This window comes from Larimichthys crocea, chromosome XXIII (assembly GCF_000972845.2).
Source record: "Larimichthys crocea isolate SSNF chromosome XXIII, L_crocea_2.0, whole genome shotgun sequence".
Lineage (NCBI taxonomy): Eukaryota > Metazoa > Chordata > Actinopteri > Sciaenidae > Larimichthys > Larimichthys crocea.
Genome location: NC_040033.1, coordinates 15,090,073 through 15,101,221, shown reverse-complemented (window position 1 = coordinate 15,101,221; position 11,149 = coordinate 15,090,073). Strand labels below are relative to the sequence as shown.

The 11,149-nt window shown below is 40.3% G+C and overlaps 3 protein-coding genes across 4 annotated transcripts in view; 1 reads left to right on the top strand and 2 right to left on the bottom strand.

The window, feature by feature from the left end:
- Nucleotides 1-11,149, bottom strand: part of LOC104927518 (sialic acid-binding Ig-like lectin 12) — a 311,739-nt gene that overhangs the window by 260,294 nt on the left and 40,296 nt on the right. The window lies entirely within an intron of this gene.
- Nucleotides 869-2,991, top strand: fitm1 (fat storage inducing transmembrane protein 1). Its single transcript, XM_010741612.3, has 2 exons — nucleotides 869-1,356; nucleotides 2,213-2,991. The coding sequence occupies exons 1-2, from the start codon at nucleotides 1,070-1,072 to the stop codon at nucleotides 2,877-2,879; spliced, it is 954 nt and encodes a 317-aa protein (XP_010739914.3). The 5' UTR covers nucleotides 869-1,069; the 3' UTR covers nucleotides 2,880-2,991.
- psme1 (proteasome activator subunit 1) lies at nucleotides 3,111-9,394 on the bottom strand. The gene is made up of 12 exons (XM_019253031.2): nucleotides 9,289-9,394; nucleotides 9,125-9,170; nucleotides 8,810-8,842; nucleotides 8,635-8,697; nucleotides 8,392-8,493; nucleotides 7,146-7,203; nucleotides 6,496-6,593; nucleotides 5,748-5,816; nucleotides 5,556-5,623; nucleotides 4,214-4,268; nucleotides 3,945-4,031; nucleotides 3,111-3,355 (listed from the first exon to the last, which is right to left on the bottom strand). Exons 2-12 carry the CDS (start codon nucleotides 9,161-9,163, stop codon nucleotides 3,275-3,277), a joined length of 753 nt encoding a protein of 250 aa, XP_019108576.2. The 5' UTR covers nucleotides 9,164-9,170; nucleotides 9,289-9,394; the 3' UTR covers nucleotides 3,111-3,274.

Sequence of the window (11,149 nt, the reverse complement as noted above, 5' to 3'; positions counted from 1 at the left end):
AGGAAAACTTAGCTGGATCCTGAAAGTAATCAAAAATTCTTGTCCTATAGTGGTTTTTAATTAAAAAGGCACTTGGGATTTTGAATGCGAATAACTGAGAAGGAAAACGAATGTTAAAGCTACTCCGTGTACATGTTGTTATGTAAGAACTGTGTCACTTGAAGGAAACAAACATTCCAGTCCTTCACGTATAATGGATTTGGAGTCTATATTAACGGTGGGACTGGATGTCCTCACTTGTGGAAACACTTCAAGCCTGTTTTATTGAGCATAAATCCCATGCAAAGACTAAATGTAGTCAATTTGGCTCTGGGAGTTAAAGAGGTTTAATAGGCTCTGGCCTGAGGAGTGGGCCTGGAAATAAAAAAGACTCAAAGTGCTGTGAGAAACGCAGCTGTTCAGGGCGCCAAATGCAGACTGGCAACAGTTTATAACTTAAATTAGTTTTGGCTCGAACAGCTGATTCTAAGAATGGAGAGACTAAAGGAGAACCAAAGAAGGAGCCAAATGATACATTTTATGTCAGAATGATTCCTTTTGCACGAAAAGACAAGATTCTCTCGATGCTAAATGCAAATGTAACTGAACAAATGTTGCATCACGCCAGTGATTGCAAAGGAGAGCTGTTTTAAGACATCATGCGCAATTCAGGGTTTATTTTCATGCCGCGGAGGCAGTTTTTGGATCATCAGCTGCCATCTAATGGGATCAGATTCACAATGTGTTGGATCATCGTTTTGAGAATAATGGGGTCAGTCACAGCAACAGCCACTACATGCCCCGCTCTGTGAGTCTGTGTTGTGGAGGGGGGGAGGGCTTTTGAGGGGAAAGGGGACAAGGGGGTTGTATTTTTATAAACCATGTGCTCTCCTGCACGTCTGACAGTGATAGAGTAGAAAGGCTCTCAAAGTGGAAGTGGCGTGCTTTTCAAAGACAAAAGAAAGTGAGGCCGACTCTACCACAGGGGTCTAATTGGACACAAAGAGAAAAGAAGAAGAAGAAAGAAGTCAAATTTAAATTTAAAACTAGAAAAGCTTCCATCAGGAAGACGAACAGAGAAATTATAAACATGGATCTGAAGGCTGAAAACTCCTCAAATGGCTTCGCACCAGAGATCAATTTGGAAAAGTTACACAAGATGGCTGCGGATCTGGCACTGCCAGGAAAATTCATCCTCCGACTCCTGAACGCTGCTCTGGTGTTTGTAACAAACTTACTGGCCAGGGTTTTAGGGAGCCGCCTGGTCAGAGGACATTTCCACTTGATGCTGTCTGGTTTGGTTCTGTTTGGGCCATTGCTGAGTTTCTGGGTGTCAAAGTACAGCATCTTCGCCAATGGCAACCACTACCTGTACAGGTGAGAACCCTGGAAAGTTCATGTTTGTGTTTCTGTTATTGCTGTGAATTAATAATGTGGCTGCATGATTTTCTGGTAGACCTGTGTGCTCCTTTAAAACCTGCCCTCATTGTGAATGTGTGTATGAACCCAAAGGTCATTAAAGTCACATTAAAGACCAGATAAAAGTTCAAATTTCACCATGACATTAAGAAGGATTTTCACGAAGGCACATCAACACTTTTTTAAATATAAAAAATGAATGCTTTACTGATTGTAAGATCAAATGTAAGTGAAGGATCAGTTTACTGTACATGCTTTGCTCACCTTCATCATTATTAAAGCTGGATTATGTAACTTTTTAAATAATATTTAACACATTCCTTGTCCCTCTCTCATAAAATGTGCTATAGCACACTCATTTTCTGCTATAGCCTTACTGGGTCTGGTGTGGTTTTAAAGTTAATACATTTAAATAATATTTAAAAATAAATATTAAATCTAAATATATGTCATCAAATTTGGAGGCATGATATTATTAAATTGTTTTTTAATTCATACATTATACATCTTATTAAAGCATAAATGATTTCCTGACCCTCAAAAGTCGCTATATATATTGATATTGTGCTGTATATTCTACGTATAATGGAACCGACCACACATTTTAAGTAAATTAATACACATATGCGAATTGAATAACCACAAGGCTTTGTTCAAAGCTCAAAAGATTTGATCTTATATTACTCCTTATGTAAGTGTTCATAAACTAAAAAGACTGAACTTATAATTCAGCCTCATAAACGTATCAGTGTGTTAGTCCTTTGGCAGCAGTGATGCTTGTGGTTACAATCTTTTTACTGATTTCTATCAACAGGAAGTTCCTCAGGTCCACTTGGGGTTGGACCTGCACCTTCACAGGTTCCTTCATCCTCCTCCTCTCCATCTCAGCCCGTCACTCCCTCTCTCTCTCGCTTCGCCACCTCTCTCGGATAGGGGTTGTGGGGTTGCTCTGGTGGGGCTGTCGGAGTCTCCTGACCCTGCTGGAGGATGCGGCAGGAACCTGTTATGAACCTATGACTGCTCAGGATATCCAAAGCACTGCCGCCCCAGTGCAGCCTCTGCTGCTCCTGCATGAAGACCAGACCAAAGCCTCCTGTCTCAAAGCCAACATGGTGTGGAGAGGTTACGAAGTATCCCAGGACGTCCTCATCCTCTGCTTGTGTTGCCTGCTGCTTGTTGAGGAGATATCTGTCTTTGGCCCTCATCTAGCTCAAGCAAAGCCTCTGCAGACATCACACAGTGGCCCTTTAAGGTTTATCTTCCTCCTGTGTGTACTTCTACTCGCCGTTTGGATGTTCCTGCTGCTGTGTCTGCTCGCACACTTCCCAAAGTTCCCCTCCCAGCAGCTGGGAGGCGCTCTGGGCTACCTGGGGTGGAGGGGACTCTATCAGGGCTGGTACAGACTCAAACCAAGCTGGAGCTGTCCTGGTCTGCCAGGAGAGGAACTTTTTACCACCACAGACATTGATAAACAGCCGTAAAGTAGTGTGAAATCCTCAGTAGATATGTGTGAAGGATGTGAATGTGACCTTGAAAGCTCAGGCGCAAGTTTTTGGAAAGTCACAGCTTCTCATTAGGGTTGTGAAGAGAACTGAAGTATCGTGTGTTACCTGTGACAGCACTACATAAATCTGACATCATGAATATGGAGGTTACCCTTATTGTCTACAACTATGTTTTAAATTCAATTCAGACAAAAAGTGCAGACAGAATTGTCAGAATCATGTTTCTTTATTTTGTAATCTGAGCGAAAATGAACGCACAATATGAAAAAGGAGACATTTTTGTCAGAGAAGGTGTATCGTTACTTGATAAGAGTGTCATCCTACACTGGTTGTATCTTGTTAAAAAGCCTGTGAGTGTGCTGGAGAGAGTCTCAGTAGATGAGAGCTTTGCCGTCTCCTCTGGGCTTTTTAATCTTGTCATAGTTCTTGTTAATGATGTCAAACAGCACGGCCTGAGAGAGAAACACAGAGAGATACATCAGTGGAAATGTAGCGCGAGGAAGACATAAAGATAGGCAGCGTGCGAGAGAGACAGAGCGGTTAGAGGCGGTAATAAAAGAGAGCGACGCCCAGATCCGGAGCTGTAATTGTGTCAAACAGCTCCTTTCATCATCACCTGTACCGCCTTGTACATTAACAGCATCAAACATGAGAAGACAATAGGCAGAGGAAGGAGACAAACAGTGATTAATGGATGGGAGATGGAGCACCAATCAATTTAATACAAGCACAGCAATTAGTTTAATTACCCTCCTATTAAGAAGAAATGGATTCCATTTAGCCACCGTCCCTGCTGCTGGGACACGGCTGGAATATTTTATGAATGTGTGGGTAGTTTTATTCAATATACAGTGCATGATTACAACAGATGGCGTGTGAAGTTTGATGCACATGATTTACAAGATTCAGACATGTACGCAATCATTTGTGGAGTAAACTGGTCATTGTCAGCTTGTGTGTTTGGAAGTTTTTGTACAATTCGGACCCATTTTCATATATGAAATACAGCTTCACTGTAATCACAGGGTGTGGGTGTCTTACATATGTGTTGCGGATGTCCTGAATCACAAGGCGGAGCTCGCAGTACTGATACTGGTCCAGCTCATGAACAAGCTGTCGGTAGTCTCCCTGCAGCAGAAAGCACACAACACACAGTTCATATGCAAAAAAAATAAACATACAGGAGATGGTACAAACACAGTCAGCTGGTGGTACACAATGAACACCTTATTCCATCACTGAGCATGTGACATTAAAACACAACAGATCAATCAAGACAACGATCAAGACACACAACATGAGATACTGACCACATGGGCTTGTTTGGAGGCTTTGGCCACAGCGTCACCTCTCTCGCTGTAATATCTAACAAAACAATGGAGAAGTTGCCTGTCAACAGGATATAATACCACCTGACCATCTTTGAAATCAACCCTGAGTGTCACTTTAAATGTCAAAATGTCTATTATTGTTGTGATGTCAGGGAAACACGCTGTCCTGTTTTGATTAAAGCGAGGCTGCAGCTTTCGAGCGTGCTTGTGACCAGGTTAAACTCTGGCCACAGAGTGCACTGGACGCAGCGCTGAAAGCAGCGTAAACCACATTGTGCCTGAAAGGGTCATACAGGATTAACGGGATTACGTAAGAGGATTCTTCTTCTATTTCACGCAAAGTGCGCTGATGCATTTACTCATTACACAATTTTGTAAATTATGATTAAAATTTAAAACGTCTGAGAGGCCAGGATTGGCTAACAGCTCCCTGACACTCGTGTTTTGTTGCTGTTCAGTCTGAACAACACATTCATGACACTGGTAACTGTGTACACATCAGACCAGCGCATAAGGGTACTTTGCAAAACAGCATGGCTGCGTCTCTTCTTGGAGGATAGAAAAAAAGATCCTACAAATGTCAATACAATCTGATGCATTTATTTCATTTTAAACAAAAACGTGTCATAAGAATTGTTTCGTTACCTTGCTTGAACCTGAGCATTTGCAATGCCTTAATAAATTAAAGTTGATCAGTCAGCCTTAATTTATGACCCACCAGCTTATAATGAATTAGCAGGTAGTGTTGTCTGTAAATAGCCAAGTGTCTGATTTAGTTAGAGGCGACAGCCTGATGCTGCTGTGTGACTGCAGCCTCCCACTCAAGCTATCCATCAGTATTAACTGTCACCAGCATCATTTAGCTTTTTTCCACACTGACAGTGAACGTGTACCTTTTGTCTCAAACCTCAGAGTGTAAGCTTTGATACAGTTGTTTAGTTTTCTGTGCTGTGTAATTTAAATGACAGAAGCTAATTCATATTTACAGGAATTCACGCTGCTGCCAAAATAAATGGCTGGCTCCTACATTTTTACTGCTCTGCTGTTGGTATTCTTTCTCTCCAGGAAGAGAGGAAGACGTGTTTATTTAACAACCTGCGACACAACGGCATTTTCCTGTTTCTCTCATATCATTATGTGTTTGTTCATTTGAACCAGGCAAACAACAAAAAAAGACAACACCTGTGTGTGGATGAGAGGGGAACATGGACATGAACAACTATATCAGCATTAATCAAAGATGTGATGCATCCTGTTGGTGTTACTGCATCTTTTCTTTATCATTCAAATAAAAACTAGCAGCATCGGTGTGGGCTCTTACTTTGAAATCTGAGTTTGGAAAGCTTCGATCTTGGTGCGCGTGTTGGTCAGCAGCTCGAACACTTTCTCCTGTTGCACAAGAACAAAGATGCTAAACCTGACTTGGATATGTGACACATGAGAGATTAACAGTACATGAGGTGTGTACTATGTCCATCACTGATTCTTCATCAAATTATCAGCAGTTACCAACCTGTACAGCCACTCCGAAGTTGTTACCATCTTCAATTTTGGGGATTTGGAGTTGCACCCACATTGACACCTGGCAGGAAAATCTGAATTTATTAATCTCTAGCATAATATATGAGTTTGTCACAGTGTTCACATTTAAAACAACAATACGCTCAAAAAGAGAGAAGATCATCTGTCATAGCAATTGATAGTAACCACTGTTGTAACATGCATGTTTTTGTTACTTAAAAGGTCCAGTGTGTGTGTGTGTGTGAGATTCAGGGGGATTCATTAACAGAACACAGCAGAAAAGGAATATAATGTTCAGAAGTGTGCCTAAAAATCCACCGTGTTCGACCATCATGTTTCCACAGTAGCCCGAAACAGACAAACCAAACACAACACAACCCAGAAGTGCCATTGCTCAGAGTTATGGATACGGGCACGGTTGCTAAGGGTACTTTCTTTCTTTCTTTTTTAGAGTAAAAAGAAAGAAAGAAAGTAAAAGTTAAGTAAAAATTGCTCCGATGATGGCACTGATATCAATACAATCATATCAATTCAAACCATACTCAAGATGGGTCCTTTTGAGTACGTGTTATACTGTTTGATATTCAGTTGGATGCAATCAGCAATCTTGTCACTAGATGCACACACTGGTCCTTCAAAAGCGCTCAAAGCCATATTCCTCATATATATGCAACAGATAAGTAAAGCTAATAACCACATAGACTTATTTTTTTGTTCAATTCAAAAAGTGACGGACTGACCGTGTTGAGCTTCTCCTTGAGTGTCTGGATCTCAGGCCTGACCTGCTGCAGGAGACTCTCCACTCGCTCGTTGCTGCAGATGGGACCGCAAGGAGGCCCTGGTGGACAAAACATCTTTAAAATATTGCGTCACAAGTCACAATATCAGAAACTCATGGTTCATTTGGTTGTCACCTGGGTTGTTTTTGACAAGGATTTATTTTTTTAAATTTAGACATAAAAATGGCTTCGTTTTCTCATTAGCTATAGTTGACTCCTCCATTTCAGTTGGTTAGGGAATAGGTGGAAAACCGTTATTGTGGATCGGTTTGTCGCTAAAATGTTTTTAAGAAATATTCCTTGTTTTTACTGTAGCTGCCAGATTGACAAATTATTATCATAGTTTATCTTTTGCAATGTGATTTGTGACATTAATCATCATCCTGGCATATGAACATTTTTTAGATACCAGTCTCCGTTCATATTTTCTTCAATTTCCACTTCTTGCATGTCCTTGTACAGACTGCAATCACACAAACCCAGACGTGTCCTTGTTTAATGAGCTGACCGTGTTGTACAGTATTTGATAACCACTGCATTGGATCATCATATTTCTTCCACATTCAATCAATACATTTCTTGCTATCACTTGTCGTCATTAACTCGTTTACCTGAATCTTCCTCCTCTTTATCGCTGTCCTTGTCTTTCTTCCCCTCCTTCGCCTCCTTCTGCAACAAAAGAACAGAAGGCAGGAGGTCAAAGAGTTTTCACTACCTATTAATCTCTTAGACAGCTCACCCACGTGATTTTTTTTTTTCCCCGTGGCTGACTAAATGAAGATGTCAAATGTTGGATTTTTTTTCTCTTCGTATAAGAAATGTAACCTACTTCCAGCAGTCCCTGCTTTTTGCACACAGCTTCTGAATGCACTCCAGCAGCCTCAAGATTTTTCCCAAGAGTTGCTGTATGATCCCAAATATTCCTTCAACCCATTTTCCCCCCACGTAAAACTAGTGACACTGGCAGCGCTGCACACTTTCCTCCACTAAATCAATGTGTGCAATACGGCAGCAACTGCTAAAATAGAGCAGACATCTGTACAGTGTGAAAAAACACTTATCCTTAAATGACTTCTCTGTTTTCATCTTAAAGACAGAGACTGTTTCGTGCTGCAGCATTCTTCCGTCCATATAAACAGGTATTCTTCCAAATTAATCTGATAATTTCATGCCAAATAAATGCATCACCGTTCAATTCAATTTCTATTTTTTTTTCCAAGATTATCCAAAATAAAAAGGGGACACTCACTGCCAATTTGTAAAACAGACCTTGAACACTGCACAGCGATTGGTTTCCATGGTAACAAAGGACTCTTGTGTCTTGGTATTTTATGAAACGCTAAATATAAACGTGGCAGAGGCTCCCAGTTGAGAGGCTTTATGCAGCGCTCCTGAAAAACGTTAATGGCTCAAAGAAATTAGATACTTTGAAGCTACAGTGTGTCAGATTTGTTTACTGAATATGGCAGAGACTGAAGCTAATATTCATAAATATGTTCCATGGAGTCAGACATGTTTCTACAGTAGCCCAGAATGGACAAACCAAGTACTGGCTCAAGAGTTTTGTGGCCACTGTAGTTTCTCCTTCACACATGGAAGAGGGGGGGCAAGGCGAGGGGTAATCAGTTGGCTGCAATCTGCTTCACTGCTAGATGCCACTTAATCCTACACACTGGTCCTTAATTCCTTACTATGAAACCTAATACAGTAATATGGCACAATATTAACATCTTAAAACCTGTTTTCTTAACAAATGACAGCTAACCCTCCAATGCTTAAATGTCTTTGCGCCCTTAATTGGAGTCACATCAAATTTCACGACATTAGAGCCTCAAACCTCCTGACTGTGAGACATACCTCCTCCTTCTTCTTGCGTTTGGCCTCTTCTTTAGCCGGGTCTGGTATCGGGATGTCCAGCGGAGCCTTCAAGGATGCCAGATCATCGCAGCTGAAGGACGTCTGGCGGAGAAAAAGCAAGTCATAAATATTACTTCTCTTAGATGTGTCTTAAATTGCAGACCATGCAAACGAACAGGAAATCAGGTAGAAACCCAAGGTGACCCTGAATGACCCCTGCGGCACCCCCAGTATGTCTTTTACCTTCAGCAGCATCTGCAGCTCTTCAAGCTTCCGAGGGAAGAATTTAGTAACCAAGTCTTCTGCCTGTTATTACAAAATAATACCAATAATAATCATGTCACTTTGTTCTTTAGGAGTGTGATAAAACTTTTCATGAGACAGTTGGGAAAGATTTCAAAAGTACTGCATAAGTTACCTCTTTAGTGAGATTTTGGCAGAAGTCATCCACCTGCAAAGAAGAGAGATTATATAAATTATTAACATTTCCATGTATATTTGGTCACATGGTGAAACAGCTGCTATTCACACAGGCTAATGAGGCTAATTGCCTGATATGTACCTGCTGCCTGTGCACTCATCCAAACAAATCCAAACAAACGCCTATCTGAGCTCAGCTCACCTGTTTGCATCCCTCACACAGAGGGTTTGGTTTTTATGAACGTAAAGTAGCTTTAAAAAGGTCGCTGTTGAACATTTCTAACACCGTGCTAGCACAGACAAAAGAGCTCACCTGTTTCTTCGACTCGACGCGAATACCCAGAGTAGCCATGTCGTCTCTGCAGATGAAAAGTTAATCAGCGAAGTTTAATAAAGCGTCAAAACTTGAGCTGGGAAGAATAATTAACTCTTTGTGTGCGTAATTCAATGCTGCGCACGACACGGGCAGATACTCACAGTTAGTCAGCAGAAAAAGCGAAAACGAAAGTAAAGCGTATATTCAGACAGTTCCGTACTTTCCCTAATTTAACATCGGATGATCGAGGTGCATTGTTGGATTTGTAGTTTTTTTTAAGGAAGCGATGTCATTTCATTTCCCATAACAAGAGGCACGAATGTACACAAATAAATCCACCCGAAATGTTATTTATGTTTCTACCTTCTGTTTCATGTTTTAAACTTTAGCTTTATACTTGAGTAGACTCACAGCAGAAGACTCACTGTGAATGAAAAAGTGAAACTAAAGTTGTTTCCTTTTTTTTTTTTAACCATGAATAATTATACAAGATATGTTCTATAGTAATGTATATGCCTGGTTAAAGCTGTTTTTTATTAAATAATAATACATAAAAACACTCTTTACATCTGTGACAGCCATAAATAAACTACAAATGAAAGAGGAAACAGCTTCAACTCCAATAACTTGTGAAAAAATATTATTTTACTAAAAATGAGGCCTAATTTATTTTGATTTCCTTCTTGGAAAACATCTATGAATGATTAAGTTGTACAGCACCAATAACTATATAAATCCTACTCTAATACAAATGTATATTTCCAGCCTCTTCTGTGAGTTCTGACTGTGTCCACTAGATGCTGCTGCTGCTGCTCTAAATGGAGTAAATCAAAGTTATCTGTGGCAAACCACAGAAAATAAATCTCTGTGAATGTATGTATTTGTTTGTATGTTTCTAATCTGAATCATATGCATATATCAAAGGGTGTAGCCACAATAACACAAAGACTATTATGTAAAATATAGTTAAACGGACTAATGTGTAAAAAAGAGAATAGAGCTTTTCTTTTTTAACATAATCAAATTTGATTTATTCCAAAAGACACATTGTATAAACAGCCTAGTGAAAGTGATAAACTGTCAAATGATCTGTCCAGTTAAACAATGCCAGTAGCAGGAGAGCACCACTTTAAGTCCTCAGTATTGATCACGTGTATATACGTGAGGCCAAAGTGTGCCTGCTATCAGGACAAGCATCACAGAGACCTGCTGTCGTACATCTGATGTCATATGACCTCTTTCATCAGGAACTGTGTGGACAGAGCCTGGGTTGACCCAGTCAGGTTACAGCCTAAAACAAATACAGGATCCTGAGTGGACAGAAAGGACGTCAGAGCCTCCCATTGTAAACACAGTCCTGGTGATCTCTTACTTCATTATGCTAACATGATCTGTGTTATACCAAGTTGCAACAGGTAAAACCATGTAGATTTAATTACAATAACTTCAAATGAATAGTTGTCTGCAGCATACATCTGTTTTAAGAGGGGGGATTTGTCGGCTCTCTGTAAATAATTATATAAAGAGCATAGTCTAAATCTGGGTGCACTGTGTCATACATTGAAACACAAAAACACATCACTCCTCAGACGTGAGGTATTACTCGAAGTTTGATCCAAAGGGCAAAGGGTGTGCTTGTTTACAGTGCGAGCACCATTACTTATTGATTCTTTGATTTGATTGAGTGAGTTATTAAAGCTCTGTGTGTTGTTCATGTTAGGGAGGCTGTTGAGAAATCTTGTGAACAAAGGTCATGAACATGAGCAGGAAGGATTAGTGGCTGTGTCAGTAAAATATCTCTATGTAGAGTGTATGTATCTTATAAGATTTTATCCTCGAATTTGGTAACGGCTGGTCGTAAGAAGCTATTTCGGTATTGTGTTTTTGGTTGTTTTGTGGAGGGTACTTTCTCCCCCGTATTATGGGATTAGTTTGGTGGGATGTCCATCTGTGTAGTTTGTCTTGATTTGGGATTGTAGGTTTGCTGAGACACTAATTGTACCTGGGTTGTTGTGTTTTGTT

What these genes read in the sequence shown, in the direction of transcription:
- psme1 (XM_019253031.2), bottom strand. Translation starts at nt 9,163, where the DNA reads ATGGCTACTCTGGGTATTCGCGTCGAGTCGAAGAAACAG. An exon ending in AACGCAAGAAGAAGGAGGAG is followed by an intron (nt 7,204 to 8,391) that starts GTATGTCTCACA and finishes CTTTTGTTGCAG; the next exon opens with AAGGAGGCGAAGGAGGGGAA. An exon ending in CCTCCAAACAAGCCCATGTG is followed by an intron (nt 4,032 to 4,213) that starts GTCAGTATCTCA and finishes TTTCTGCTGCAG; the next exon opens with GGAGACTACCGACAGCTTGT.
- fitm1 (XM_010741612.3), top strand. Translation starts at nt 1,070, where the DNA reads ATGGATCTGAAGGCTGAAAACTCCTCAAATGGCTTCGCACCAGAGATC. An exon ending in GGCAACCACTACCTGTACAG is followed by an intron (nt 1,357 to 2,212) that starts GTGAGAACCCTG and finishes TTCTATCAACAG; the next exon opens with GAAGTTCCTCAGGTCCACTT.